This window comes from Oncorhynchus mykiss, chromosome 9, assembly GCF_013265735.2.
Source record: "Oncorhynchus mykiss isolate Arlee chromosome 9, USDA_OmykA_1.1, whole genome shotgun sequence".
Lineage (NCBI taxonomy): Eukaryota > Metazoa > Chordata > Actinopteri > Salmoniformes > Salmonidae > Oncorhynchus > Oncorhynchus mykiss.
The window spans coordinates 62,624,583-62,639,012 of record NC_048573.1 but is presented as its reverse complement, the minus strand read 5'-3'; the positions used below and the strand labels follow the sequence as shown (position 1 = coordinate 62,639,012).

Sequence of the window (14,430 nt, the reverse complement as noted above, 5' to 3'; positions counted from 1 at the left end):
CAACAAGCAGGAAGCACAGAATGTACTGCGAACACCCGACAAGGCTGATATTCCCGTTAATGGCAAGAGATAGAGACACAGGCACAGAGGACACAGAGCAGGGTGCCTCTTATTAAATCCTCTCTGGGATAGGGGGCAGTACGTCCGGATGAAAAGTGTGCACAAAGTAAACTGCCTGCTACTCAGGCCCGAATAATTTGTAGATTTGGATGGAAAACACTCTGAAGTTTCGAAAACTGTTATCATAATGTCTGTGAGTACAACAGAACTGATTTGGCAGGCATAACCCCAAGCACAATCCATCCAGGGAAAAACATTTTTTAGGTCACTGGGTTTTCCAATGTTTTTCTATGGGAGACCTGATTTAATAGGGCCCAGATTGCAGTTCCTGTGGCTTCCACTAGATGTCAACAGTCTTTAGAAATTGTACGATGTTTTTCTTTTGAGAAATTAAGAAGTAGGGCTATTCTTTGTAGGTGTCACTCTGAAGGGCTTTAGACTCTTGTTGAGCGTGAACTGGAGCGCGCTTCACGTTGTTTTTATCCTGAATTAGAAATAGTTTATTCCGTCTTAAATTTGATCATTCATTTACATTTTAGGATACCTGAGGTCGGATTAGGAACGTTGTTTGAAATGTTTGGACCAAGTTTACAGGTAATTTATTAGATACTTTTTAGTCATGTTGGAACCGGTGTATTTCTGAATCAAACGCTCCAAATAATTGGACATTTTGGGGATATAAAGAAGGAATTTATCAAACAAAACGACCATTCATTGTGTCACTGAGACATTTGAGATTGCAAAAAGAAGATCTTCAAAGGTAAGGCATTTATTGTATGGCTATTTCTGACTTTTGTGTCGCACCTGCCTTGTTGAAATATGTTTTTCATGTGTTTGTATGTGGGGCACTGTCCTCAGATAATCACATGGTTTGCCTTTTTGAAATATGACACAGTGGCTGGATTAACAAGAAGTTAAGCTTTATTTTGATGTATTACACTTATATTTTTGTAGTTTGAATTTGGCGCGCTACAATTTCACTGGATGTTGTCAAATCAATCCCGCTAACGGGATTCGAGCGGGATTCGCGCTTAAGGGATCCATATTAAGGATCCGGAGAAGGAGAGTGGGAAAGGTGCCTTTACCGTCAATATTACTCGCCAACGTATAATAATTGGACAATAAATTATATCACGAATATCCTACCAACGGGACATCAAAAACTGTAACATCTTATGTTTCACGGAATCATGGCTGAATGATGACATGGATATTCAGCTAGCAGGATATAAAATGCACTGGCTAGATAGAACAGCACACTATTAAGACGAGTGGGGGCGGTCTGTGCATATTTGTAAACAACAGCTGGTGCACGAAATCTAAGGAAGTCTCTAGATTTTGCTCACCTGAAGTAGACAATCTTTTGATAAACTTTAGACCACACTATTTGTCAAGAGAGTTTTCATCTATACTTTTCGTGGCTGTTTATTTACCACCACAGATGGACGCTGGCACTGAGACCTCACTCAGTCCACTGTATAAGGAAATAAGCAAACAGGAAACGACTCCAACACCATCATTAAGTTTTCAGACTACACAACAGTGGTAGGCCTGATCACCGACAATGACGAGACAGCCTATAGGTAGGAGGTCAGAAACCTGGCTGGGTGGTGCCAGAACAACCACCTCTCCCTCAACGTAACCAAGACTAAGGAGATGATTGTGGATTACAGGAAAAGGAGGACCGAGCACACCCCCATTCTCATCAACGGGGTTATAGTGGAGCAGGTTGAGAGCTTCAAGTTCCTTGGTGTCCACATCACCAACAAACTAGAATGGTCCAAACACACCAAGACAGTCATAAAGAGGGCATGACAAAGCCTATTCCCCCTCAGGAAACTATAAATATTTGGCATGGGTCCTCAGATCCTCAAAAGGTTCTACAGCTGCAACATCGAGAGCTGGTTGCATCACTGCCTGGTACGGCAACTGCTCAGCTTCCTACCACAAGGCACTACAGAGGGTACTGCGTGCGGCCCAGGTACATCACTGGGACTAAGCTGCTTGCCATCCATCCAGGACCTCTACACCAGGCGATGTCAGAGGAAGGCCCTAAAAATTGTCAAAGACCCCACCCACCTCAGTCATAGACTGTTCTCTCTACTACCACATGGAAGGCTATTAAGTCTATGTCTGGTAACAGTAATGTTAATGAATTACCGTCATGTGTTTTGAAGGACTCCGTTGCTATATATGACAAAACTGAAATGCTGAATTGTTTCAATGAGCACTTTGTATCATCTGGTAGGCTGTTTGATTCAGTGTCCTCTGTCTCTGTACAACCCTCTGTGGATGAACCAGTGAGAGCTGGTCAAACCTTTAGCTTTTTGCCATTATCAGTGCAGGTGGTACATAAAGCCCTGAAATCCTTAGATCAGAGAAAGCCTGCAGGTCTTGATCTTTTGGATCCCTGCTTTCTAAATCTGGCAGCTGATTTCATAGCTGAACCACTTACATCTCTGTTCAATCTAACCCTGGAATGTAATGAAATTCCAAAGATCTGGAAATCAGCATTTATCCTAACACTTTTAAAAGGGGGAGATCCAACTCTTTTAAATAATTATAGGCCAATCTCAAAGCTGTCACCCCTGGTGAAAATACTTGAAACCCTTGTAAGTGAACAGCTAAAAGAGTTTTTTAAATGTACTAACTCTATTTTATCAATGTACCAATCGGGCTTCAGGAAGAAGCATAGCACAATTACAGCAGTCATGAAGGTTTTAAATGATATCACTGAAGCCATTGACAAAAAACAGGTTTTTGATACAGTTAATCATGCTATACCAAGGCAGAGATTGTCGAGTGTAGGTCTTTCGGAGTATGCAGTTGCATGGTTTGCTAACTATCTGTCTGATAGAACTCAGTGCACTCAATTTGATGGGCTTATGTCTGTTAAATTGTCTGTCTTGAATGGTGTGCCCCAAGGCTCTGTACTTGGTCCTCTCTTATTCACTATTTATATAAATGATTTAGACAAAATTGTCCAAAATGCACAACTTCCTTTTTATGCTGATGATACTGTTATTTACTGTTGTGCCTCGTCTCTTACAAAAGCTTTCCAGAACATGCAAACTGCTTTTTATACTGTTCAACATACCTTGTGTCAATTGAAGCTTATCCTCAATACTGACAAAACTAAACTAATGGTGTTTTCTAATGCAAGAAATAGACCTCTGAACCTTTCACCTATTACTACCTGTCAGGGCAAGGAGATTAGGGTTGTAACCTCATATAAATATCTTGGAATTTTAATTGATGACGGCCCCTCTTTTAAATTGCATTTTCAACAACTTACAAAACAATTGAAATTGGGATATTATTTTAGGAATAAGGTCTGTTTTTCTTTTGAAGCCAGAAGGAGGCTAGTATCAGCTTCATTTATGCCTTTACTAGACTATGGGGATATTTTAAATATGAATGCTTACACTCAGTGACTGAGATCAATTGACACTCTTTACCGTGGCACTTTGAGATTTATTTTAAACTGCAAAACCCTTACGCACCACTGCACTTTGTATACCAGGGTTGGCTGGCCTTCTCTAGTCACACGTAGGGTCAGTCACTGGTATACAAAGCCATTTTGGGTTTACTACCTTTTTATTTGTGCATTTTTATTGTTCAGAAATGTGGTGGGTACTCTCTTCGCAAGGAGTCATCATGTCAGGTAGTCCTGGGGCATGGTCCTAGGGCTCAGGTCCTCCGACAGAGAGAAAGAAATAGAGAAGGAGAGAATTAGAGAACGCACACTTAGATTCACACAGGACACCGAATAGGACAGGAGAAGTACTCCAGATATAACAAACTGACCCTAGCCCCCCGACACATAAACTACTGCAGCATAAATACTGGAGGCTGAGACAGGAGGGGTCAGGAGACACTGTGGCCCCATCCGAGGACACCCCCGGACAGGGCCAAACAGGAAGGATATAACCCCACCCACTTTACCAAAGCAGAGCCCCCACACCACTGGAGGGATATCTTCAACCACCAACTTACCATCCTGAGACAAGGCTGAGTATAGTCCACAAAGATCTCCGCCATGGCACAACCCAAGGGGGGGCGCCAACCCAGACAGGACGACCACATTAGTGAATCCACCCACTCAGGTGATGCACCCCTTCCAGGGACGGCATGAGAGAGCCCCAGTAAGCCAGTGACTCAGCCCCTGTAATAGGGCTAGAGGCAGAGAATCCCAGTGGAAAGAGGGGAACCGGCCAGGCAGAGACAGCAAGGGCGGTTCGTTGCTCCAGAGCCTTTCCGTTCACCTTCCCACTCCTGGGCCAGACTACACTCAATCATATGACCCACTGAAGAGATGAGTCTTCAGTAAAGACTTAAAGGTTGAGACCGAGTTTGCGTCTCTGACATGGGTAGGCAGACCATTCCATAAAAATGGAGCTCTATAGGAGAAAGCCCTGCCTCCAGCTGTTTGCTTAGAAATTCTAGGGACAATTAGGAGGCCTGCGTCTTGTGACCGTAGCGTACGTGTAGGTATGTACGGCAGGACCAAATCAGAGAGATAGGTAGGAGCAAGCCCATGTAATGCTTTGTAGGTTAGCAGTAAAACCTTGAAATCAGCCCTTGCTTTGACAGGAAGCCAGTGTAGAGAGGCTAGCACTGGAGTAATATGATCAAATTTTTGGGTTCTAGTCAGGATTCTAGCAGCCGTATTTAGCACTAACTGAAGTTTATTAGTGCTTTATCTGGGTAGCCGGAAAGTAGAGCATTGCAGTAGTCTAACCTAGAAGTGACAAAAGCACGGATGTGAATGGTCCTGGTGCACCACAAAATAGTGTAAATTGAAGCCAGTTTGGATTTGGCTTCACACCAATCACATCACATCAAAAACCAAACCTCATTGACAGAAAAAAATGGAATTGTTGCAGCTCGTTGGGTTGTTCCTCAGGTAGCTAGCTAGCTAACTGAAATTGTCCATTTCCTAAATTAGTCATGGATGGAGATAGGGATTTGGTTTTACTTAATTATCCGCACTGGCCAATGATTATAACAGCGATTCTGATCCAACCATAAATTCATATATTGTGCCTGAGAGGATGGAAGTTCAATATGTAGGCTAATGTGAACTTGCTGGCTCATTGTTTCCATGAAAGGAAGTTAGGCTAGCGAGCAAGCATTTTAGCCAGGTAGCCTAGAACAAAAAAAAACTTGGAGACAGCTCCTGTTTTCTTTGTGACGTGGCGTAGCCTAACTCTCCATGGTTCTAAATCAATAGTTGTTTAGTTGTCTGAAAATGGTGGAAACATGAACTTGCTTGAGCATGCTATAGATCATGTAACTGTTTGTTACATGCAATATGATTTGTGGACTTCACCAGACAGATTTTACTCTCCGGTTTTGTGATGAAACACAGGTGTGGTTGAATTTATTCTGCCACTGTGTCTTCTTTGTCTCGGCCTTAGGCCTATACCCTTTCCTGGGTAGCTTATCAGAGATAGACATACAGTGCATTCAGTGCAGAAAGTATTAAGACCTTATATTAGGGGTGGGCAACTCCAGTCCCGGAGGGCCTAATTGGGGTCACACTTTTTCTCCATCCTTAGCAAACACAGCTGATTTAATCCAATTGCATTCTGAAGATCATGATTGAAGATCATGATGTGATTATTGGAGTCAGGTGTGTTAGCTGGAGCTAGGGCCAAACTGTGACACCAATCTGGCCCTCGAGGTCTGTAATTGCCCACCCCTGCCTTATATAGACGGGTTATATATCCCTCCCTACCTTGTAGGCATATCTATTATTGAAGGCTCGACTTGACAATCTCTGAATGTCATTAAACTTTTTGGTGTTTTGTAACAGATGTCTATTTCCATTCATCAAATGGCCGCTGCACAGTTTAGATTGATTGAATGATTTTATTTGTCAAAAATACCTATATAGACACACAATACAAATATTTTTGTATCGTCGTTCTGCCCCTGAACAGGCAGTTAACCCACTGTTCCCAGGCCGTCATTGAAAATAAGAATGTGTTCTTAACTGACTTGCCTGGTTAAATAAAGGTAAAATAAATAAAAAATTGCACATTTCCATTGTGGTCCCTATTTCTACATAAATACATACAGTATACAATTACATAGATAGACACATTACTGAGATACAGACAAAAATATTTTCTACTGTTCAAACATTAGCCAGCTTTTGGCATAATTTTTTAAAAGTGGTTATGGTTGTTATGGCTTTCAGTTGCTGTTGTAGTTTGTTCCACTCAACAGTTCCGGTATATAAAAATGTGTTCTTACCAGATAGATTCCTATTTAAAACAGGGAATATTAGACGCTGGCTCTGGTATAATGCTGGTGGACATATCTAACAAATGAAAAATACTGTTGTTGGATAGGTACCTGGAGGCTGAGCCTGTGATAATTCTGTGGACAAGACCAAGTTGAATTAATACTTCAATTGTTTAATTACAATTCTTACAAGCTTGTTTTGGCTGGTCTGTAGCTGATTCTTGAGATGTTTGGGGCTGCTGGGGGACCATGATGTGCAGGCATAGTGCACTTGCCAGAGTCTTTAGGGTGTCAATGTCAAACCGTGCTGGAATTATATTTTGGATGAACATGCGCATGCCTTAAGGAAACATTTGAAGTAGCCTAATCAGATTAAAACATTATGACTGCTGGAAAATAAGTATTTGGTCACCTACAAACAAGCAAGATTTCTGGCTCTCACAGACCTGTAACTTCTTCTTTAAGAGGCTCCTCTGTCCTCCACTCGTTACCTGTATTAATGGTACCCGTTTGAACGTGTTATCAGTATAAAAGACACCTGTCCACAACCTCAAACAGTCACACTCCAAACTTCACTATGGCCAAGACCAAAGAGCTGTCAAAGGACACCAGAAACAAAATTGTAGACCTGCACCAGGCTGGGAAGACTGAATCTGCAATAGGTAAGCAGCTTGGTTTGAAGAAATCAACTGTGGGAGCAATTATTAGGAAATGGAAGACATACAAGACCACTGATAATCTCCCTCGATCTGCGGCTCCACGCAAGATCTCACCCCGTGGGGTCAAAATGATCACAAGAACGGTGAGCAAAAATCCCAGAACCACACGGGGGGACCTAGTGAATGATCTGCAGAGAGCTGGGACCAAAGTAACAAAGCCTACCATCTGTAACACACTACGCCGCCAGGGACTCAAATCCTGCAGTGCCAGACGTGTCTCCCTGCTTAAGCCAGTACATGTCCAGGCCCGTCTGAAGTTCGCTAGAGAGCATTTGGATGATCCTGAAGAAGATTGGGAGAATGTCATATGGTCAGATGAAACCAAAATATAACTTTTTGGTAACTCAACTCGTCGTGTTTGGAGGACAAAGAATGCTGAGTTGCATCCAAAGAACACCATACCTACTGTGAAGCATGGGGGTGGAAACACCCAAGGAAAGAATGAATGGGGCCATGTATCTTGAGATTTTGAATGAAAACCTCCTTCCATCAGCAAAGGCATTGAAGATGAAACATGGCTGGGTCTTTCAGCATGACAATGATCCCAAACACACCGCTCGGGCAACGAAGGAGTGGCTTCGTAAGAAGCATTTCAAGGTCCTGGAGTGGCCTAGCCAGTCTCCAGATCTCAACCGCATAAAAAATCTTTGGAGGGAGTTGAAAGTCTGTGTTGCCCAGCAACAGCCCCAAAACATCACTGCTCTAGAGGAGATCTGCATGGAGGAATTGGCCAAAATACCAGCAACAGTGTGTGAAAACCTTGTGAAGACTTACAGAAAACGTTTGACCTCTGTCATTGCCAACAAAGGGTATATAACAAAGTATTGAGATAAACTTTTGTTATTGACCAAATACTTATTTTCCACCATAATTTGCAAATAAATTCATTAAAAATCCTACAATGTGATTTTCAGGATTTTTTCCCCTCATTTTGTCTGTCATAGTTGAAGTGTACCTATGATGAAAATTACAGGCCTCTCTCATCTTTAAAGTGTGAGAACTTGCACAATTGGTGGCTGACTAAATACTTTTTTGCCCAACTGTACTTATATGTATATATTCTTATTCCATTCCTTTACTTAGATTTGTGTGTATTAGGTAGTTATTGTGGAATTGTTAGATGACATGTTAGATATTGCTGCACTGTCGGAACTAGAAGCACAAGCATTTCGCTACACTCACAATAACATCTGCTAGCCATGTGTATGTGACCAATAAACTTTGATTTGAGGCGAAGGTTCACAGCACAACGATCATAAGCACACAAACCAAGACAACACAGGACTGGCTTCGAGACAAGTCTCTGAATGTCCTTTAGTAGGCCAGCCGGAGCCCGGTCAAACATCTATAGCGAGACCTGAAAATAGCTGTGCAGCGACGCTCCCCATCCAACCTGACAGAGCTTGAGAGGATCTGCAGAGAAGAATGGGAGAAACTCCCCAAACACAGGTGTGCCAAGCTTGTAGCGTCATACCCAAGAAAACTCAAGGCTGTAATTGCTGCCAAGGTGCTTCAACACAGAATTGACTAAAGGGTCTGAATACTTATGTAAATGTGATATCAGCTTTCTAATTTTTATACATTTGCAAAAATGGGGGGGGGGGGGTGTATTGTGTGTAGATTGACGAGGGGAAAAGGCTGTAATGTAACAAAATATGGAAAAAGTCAAGGGGTCTGAATGCTTTCTGAATGCAGTGCATGCAGTCACGCAAACAAACATACCTATATATACAGTGGGGAGAACAAGTATTTGATACACTGCCGATTTTGCAGGTTTTCCTACTTAAAGTATGTAGAGGTCTGTCATTTTATCATAGGTACACTTCAACCGTGAGAGACGGAATCTAAAACAAAAATCCAGAAAATCACATTGTATGATTTTTAAGTAATTAATTAGCATTTTATTGCATGACATAAGTATTTGATCACCTACCAACCAGTAAGAATTCCGGCTCTCACAGACCTGTTAGTTTTTCTTTAAGAAGCCCTCCTGTTCTCCACTCATTACCTGTATTAACTGCACCTGTTTGAACTCGTTACCTGTATAAAAGACACCTGTCCACACACTCAATCAAACAGACTCCAACCTCTCCACAATGGCCAAGACCAGAGAGGGTGTAAGGACGTCAGGGATAAAATTGTAGACCTGCACAAGGCTGGGATGGGCTACAGGACAATAGGCAAACAGCTTGGTGAGAAGGCAACAACTGTTGGCGCAATTATTAGAAAATGGAAGATGTTCAAGATGACGGTCAATCACCCTCGGTCTGGGGCTCCATGCAAGATCTCACCTTGTGGGGCATCAATGATCATGAGGAAGATGAGGAATCAGCCCAGAACTACACGGCAGGACCTGGTCAATGACCTGAAGAGAGCTGGGACCACAGTCTCAAAGAAAACCATTAGTAACACACTACGCCGTCATGGATTAAAATCCTGCAGCGCACGCAAGGTCCCCCTGCTCAAGCCAGCGCATGTCCAGGCCGTCTGAAGTTTGCCAATTACCATTTGGATGATCCAGAGGAGGAATGGGAGAAGGTCATGTGGTCTGATGAGACAAAAATATAGCTTTTTGGTGTAAACTCCACTCGCCGTGTTTGAAGGAAGAAGAAGGATGAGTACAACCTCAAGAACACCATCCCAACCGTGAAGCATGTAGGTGGAAACATCATTCCTTGGGGATGCTTTTCTGCAAAGGGGACAGGACGACTGCACCGTATTGAGGGGAGGATGGATGGGGCCATGTATCACGAGATCTTGGCCAACAACCTCCTTCCCTCAGTAAGACCATTGAAGATGGGTCGTGGCTTGGTCTTCCAGCATGACAACGACCCGAAACACACAAGCCAGGGCAACTAAGGAGTGGCTCTGTAAGAAGCATCTCAAGGTCCTGGAGTGGCCTAGCCAGTCTCCAGACCTGAACCCAATAGAAAATATTTGGAGGGAGCTTAAAGTCCGTATTGCCCAGCGACAGCCCCGAAACCTGAAGGATCTGGAGAAGGTCTGTATGGAGGAGTGGGCCAAAATCCCTGCTGCAGTGTGTGCAAACCTGGTCAAGAACTACAGGAAACGTACGATCTCTGTAATTGCAAACAAAGGTTTCTGTACCAAATATTAAGTTCTGCTTTTCTGATGTATCAAATACGTATGTCATGCAATAAAATGCTAATGAATTACTTAAAAATCATACAATGTGATTTTCTGGATTTTTGTTTTAGATTCCGTCTCTCAGTTGAAGTGTACCTATGATAAAAATTACAGACCTCTACATGCTTTGTAAGTAGGAAAACCTGCAAAATCGGCAGTGTATCAAATACTTGTTCTCCCCACTGTATATACACACACACACTGCGTTTACACAGGCAGACCAATTTTTATTTTATTTTTATTAATTGGTCTTTCGACCAATCAGATCAGCTCTGAAACAAATCTGATGTGAAAAGATCTCATGTGATTGGTCAAAAGACCAATTAGTGGGGGAAAAAAAAAATCAACATTTGGCTGCTTGTGTAAACGCAGACATTCATGCTACACACAAATCACAACTGTTTCTAACAGACTAATGATTGCTAAATACTGCACAATTTGAACACTTGCCCCCAATCCCCCTTCCCAAAACACGTGTAAATATTGGACTTTAAATTGTGCCTTAATGTATTATAGTTATGCTAAGATGTTTATTCTATTCTACTGAGCCATTTAGTTTATGTTCGTATTCTTAGTTTATTATTTCTTATTGTTGTATTGTCAAGAAGGAACCTGCAAGTATGCATTTCGTTTGGACGGTGCATACCATGTGTCCTGTACATACGACTAATAAAACTTGAAATATGTCCGCACAGACAACAAAATGTGTGCGTTCGTCATGATGCTCCGAAACTGTGTCTATCCATACACACATAATAGTCTTGTGCAGCAGCCTATAAAATCTCATTTACTATACAACTAACTGTACGAGCTAGGCTTGATAAACTTGAAATATAAACCTGAACAACACTGCCCTCTTCAGGGCACCAAAAGGCAACAAACCTTGTATATACTCATTTTACTGTATTAACCACTCTGGTGTGAATTTCTGAGGTTACTTAAAATGCCCTCTTCAGGACAAGAAAAGATCTTACACCTAGGAAACAAAAGACCTGAAATTGTTTTATTTAGGCCTATTTCCAACTTCTGACAAACAACTCCTGATGAAACAGGAGCGATAAGAGAAAGCAAGAGAAAGAGAGACTCTGGCCTTGGTGTTTGAAGTCAGTAAAAAAGGTAAAAAATATTCAGATTTCAGATTTCTTGCTATGAAACCATAGTCTCTTCTCACAAAAACAATCACTTTGCGTTATTCATCTGGTCAGGTCTTGCAAGCCCCTTGAAGACGTGAATCTTCCCAGCTCCGGTTAGCTAAAAGTTGTAGTCTATTGTGACGTAGGGAGGCTCTCACACAATTCCTGTCTGTAACAGAAAGAGGATGTGGACTAAGATAAAGCAAGGATATGTAGCAAGAATGAGTGACTGAACCAAAATAACCTGATAGCTAAAAGCTGACATGGAGAGGAACAGGACAGTCCTGCAATATTTTAATGGTTGGGTTTGGCAGTTGTGATTTTTCAGTTTTTCATGCATATGTTTAATAATAATTTATATTTGAGTGTCAAAGTCAAACAAAGACATCTTACAGATGATTGAGGAGCGGAGAGTATGACACTGCACGCAGTGTTTGGGATGTATCCTTTTGTCTTACCTGTCCTGTGAGGAGGATGTTGGTCAGTGTGACAGCACCCAGCAGAAGACCGTTGACCTGACGGAGGACTGAGGGAGCAACAGGTGTACAGGCCACATGCCTTGTCCACACCCCAAAGGACACCTGCTGAGAACAGAGGGAGATCCTCAATTGCATACTCCTCACCTCCTCCTCAAAACCCATTGGAGGAGAAGGACCTCTGGATTTCTCATCCAATGGGTATTAAGAAGGAGGCGAGGACACGGGGAGTATGCAATTAAGATTCTCCCAGAAAGAAACCCACACCGTAGAGCTTTGTTATCCCTCCATCCATCCATCACACCATCCATTCTAAGAGTTATTCATCCATGATGGGGAGATGCCAAACTTTATTACTGTTCTCGGCTAGATAGATGACAGTTGTCCACACAGAACAGTGACAGACTAACATGTCAGAGGAGGCTGGTGGGAGAAGTTATAGGAGGATGGGCTCATTGTAATGGCTGGAATGGAATAAAACAATTCCATTCCAGCCATTACAATGAGCCAGTCCTATGGCTCCTCCCACCAGCTTCCTTTTTAACATGTGTATGGGTAATGGCTATAGACCTATATATACTTACCAAATCCTACGCAGGGACAGACAGGGGTTTGAGAGAGTAGAACTGGGCCTCCCCTGCCTGATACCTTCTCATTTAGAAAGCACAGCCTCACCAGACTGGCATTGGCAGCGTAGAGCGCATGAGCTGGTGCTACCTCACAGTGCATCACACCCACCGCCACTGCTGAATGGGGAACCAGCACAGAGAGGACAAGGGAGGGACGTAGTGGAATTAGTATATTCTAAAAGGTAAAAAAATATTACAGACTTGAATCCTATGCTTACACAGACATTAATAAAAACTGATTTGACACGAGCAGGCCGGCAGAACACGGCACTTATCAATGACATCAGCACTAGAGTGAGGCTACATTCTTCTCTAAAAGTTTGTATTATTTCTTACCTGGTAGGGGGTGAAGCCATGCAGCGGTCTGACGGAGCCTGGTTCAGGGGACTGCAGCTGGCTGAAGTAGCCCAGCAGAGCCAGGTCACGCTGCTCATTGCTACACTGGTGTCTCCTGTGGATGAAAAACACACACCAGAGGGGGGGGGGGCAGAGGGGTGAACTCAGAGAAGTAGGGCAAGAAAATCTCTGACAAAGGCTCATACATCAGCTTAATATGATACTCTGGCAAGTGCAGAGTGGGTTTGTCTTTTCTCCAAATAAAATGGCAAGTATCTTCCTTCAGCAGAAAAATGTATATCCATATCCATGGCAACCAAGAAAGCTGTTGTCTTGTTGGGACTCTTACATTTCGCCCAGGCGCCCCACTCCTTCAAACTGAATAGAGTATCTCCACTGGAGAGGATGGGATCCAGAGTTGTCCTCCCCCAGGGCTGACTGGGCAGGAGGGTGTGTCTGCCAGCCATGTGATGACTTCAGGAACTCAGGGGTGAGTTGGGGGCACATGACTTTATCCCCACTACTGAGCTGCACCACGTGAGAGACGGAGCAGAGGCAAATGATGTCCACCAGCAACTGAAAGCCAAAACCTGAAGAGGCAGACACATGTCAACAGGTCAGTATGAAGAATTCAACAACAAAAAAGTATTAATTACTACGCATTATTACTATGCATAATTTATTTGCTGACATGTGTGCTTGCTTTCCCTCCTTTTTGAGGATTGGGTGAAACATGAACATGGCAGCTTGGGACAAATGTAGCTGTTTTTTCCCCAGGTTGCCAAGAATACGGCGTTACTGACCTTTGACGCAGCCCATTGTGTTGATGACTATGGGCATCTCTCTGTTATACAAGCGCCACATGGAGTTGAGACTCCAGATAGTGGTCCAGGTCTGTTTCACAGGACAACTGGCCATAGAATCAAATCAAACTTTATATGTCACATGCGCCGAATACAACAAGTGTAGACCTTACCGTGAAATGCTTACTTACAAACCCTTAACCAACAGTGCAGTTCAAGAGTTAAGAAAATATTTACCAAATAGACTCAAGTAAAAAATACAAAATAAAAAAGTAACACAAGAATAATGAGGCTATATACAGGGAGTACCTTTTGAGGATCTGGGGACCAATGCCAAATCTTTTCAGTTTCCTGAGGTGGAAAAGGTTTTGTCGTGCCTTCTACACAACTGTCTTGGTGTGTTTGGACCATGATAGTTCGTTGGTGATGTGGACACGAAGGAACTTGAAACTCTCAACCCGCTCCACTACAGCTCATGTTAATGGGGGCCTATTCGGCATGCCTTTTCCTGAAGTCCACGATCAGCTACTTTGTCTTGCTCACATTGAGGGAGAGGATGTTGTCCTGGCACCACACTGCCAGTTCTCTGACCTCTTCCCTATTGGCTGGCTCATCGTTGTCGTCTGAAAACTTAATGATGGTGTTGGAATCGTGTTTGGCCACCCAGTCGTGGGTGAACAGGAAGTACAGGAGGGGACTAAGTACACATCCCTGAAGGGCCCCAGTGTTAAGGATCAGTGTTGCAGACGTGTTGTTGCCTACCCTTACCACCTGGGGGCGGCCCGTCAGGACGTCCAGGATCCTGTTGCAGAGGGAGGTGTTCAGTCCCAGAGTCCTTAGCTTAGTGATGAGCTTTGAGGGCACTATGCTTGTTG

The 14,430-nt window shown here is 43.0% G+C and overlaps 1 protein-coding gene across 3 annotated transcripts; it reads right to left on the bottom strand.

Moving 5' to 3' along the window:
• Nucleotides 1-11,167: 11,167 nt before the first annotated feature.
• LOC110532602 (polynucleotide 5'-hydroxyl-kinase NOL9) lies at nt 11,168-13,792 on the bottom strand. 3 transcript variants are annotated; one of them, XM_021616641.2, is made up of 6 exons: nt 13,556-13,792; nt 13,102-13,342; nt 12,753-12,867; nt 12,372-12,533; nt 11,770-11,895; nt 11,168-11,480 (listed from the first exon to the last, which is right to left on the bottom strand). In XM_021616641.2, the coding sequence occupies exons 1-4, from the start codon at nt 13,668-13,670 to the stop codon at nt 12,516-12,518; spliced, it is 489 nt and encodes a 162-aa protein (XP_021472316.2). In that variant the 5' UTR covers nt 13,671-13,792; the 3' UTR covers nt 11,168-11,480; nt 11,770-11,895; nt 12,372-12,515. The 3 variants fall into 3 exon arrangements, with proteins under 3 accessions (XP_021472316.2, XP_036844518.1, XP_021472317.2); XM_036988623.1 differs by having other exon boundaries at nt 11,770-11,892; XM_021616642.2 differs by having other exon boundaries at nt 12,372-12,530.
• Nucleotides 13,793-14,430: the final 638 nt, after the last annotated feature.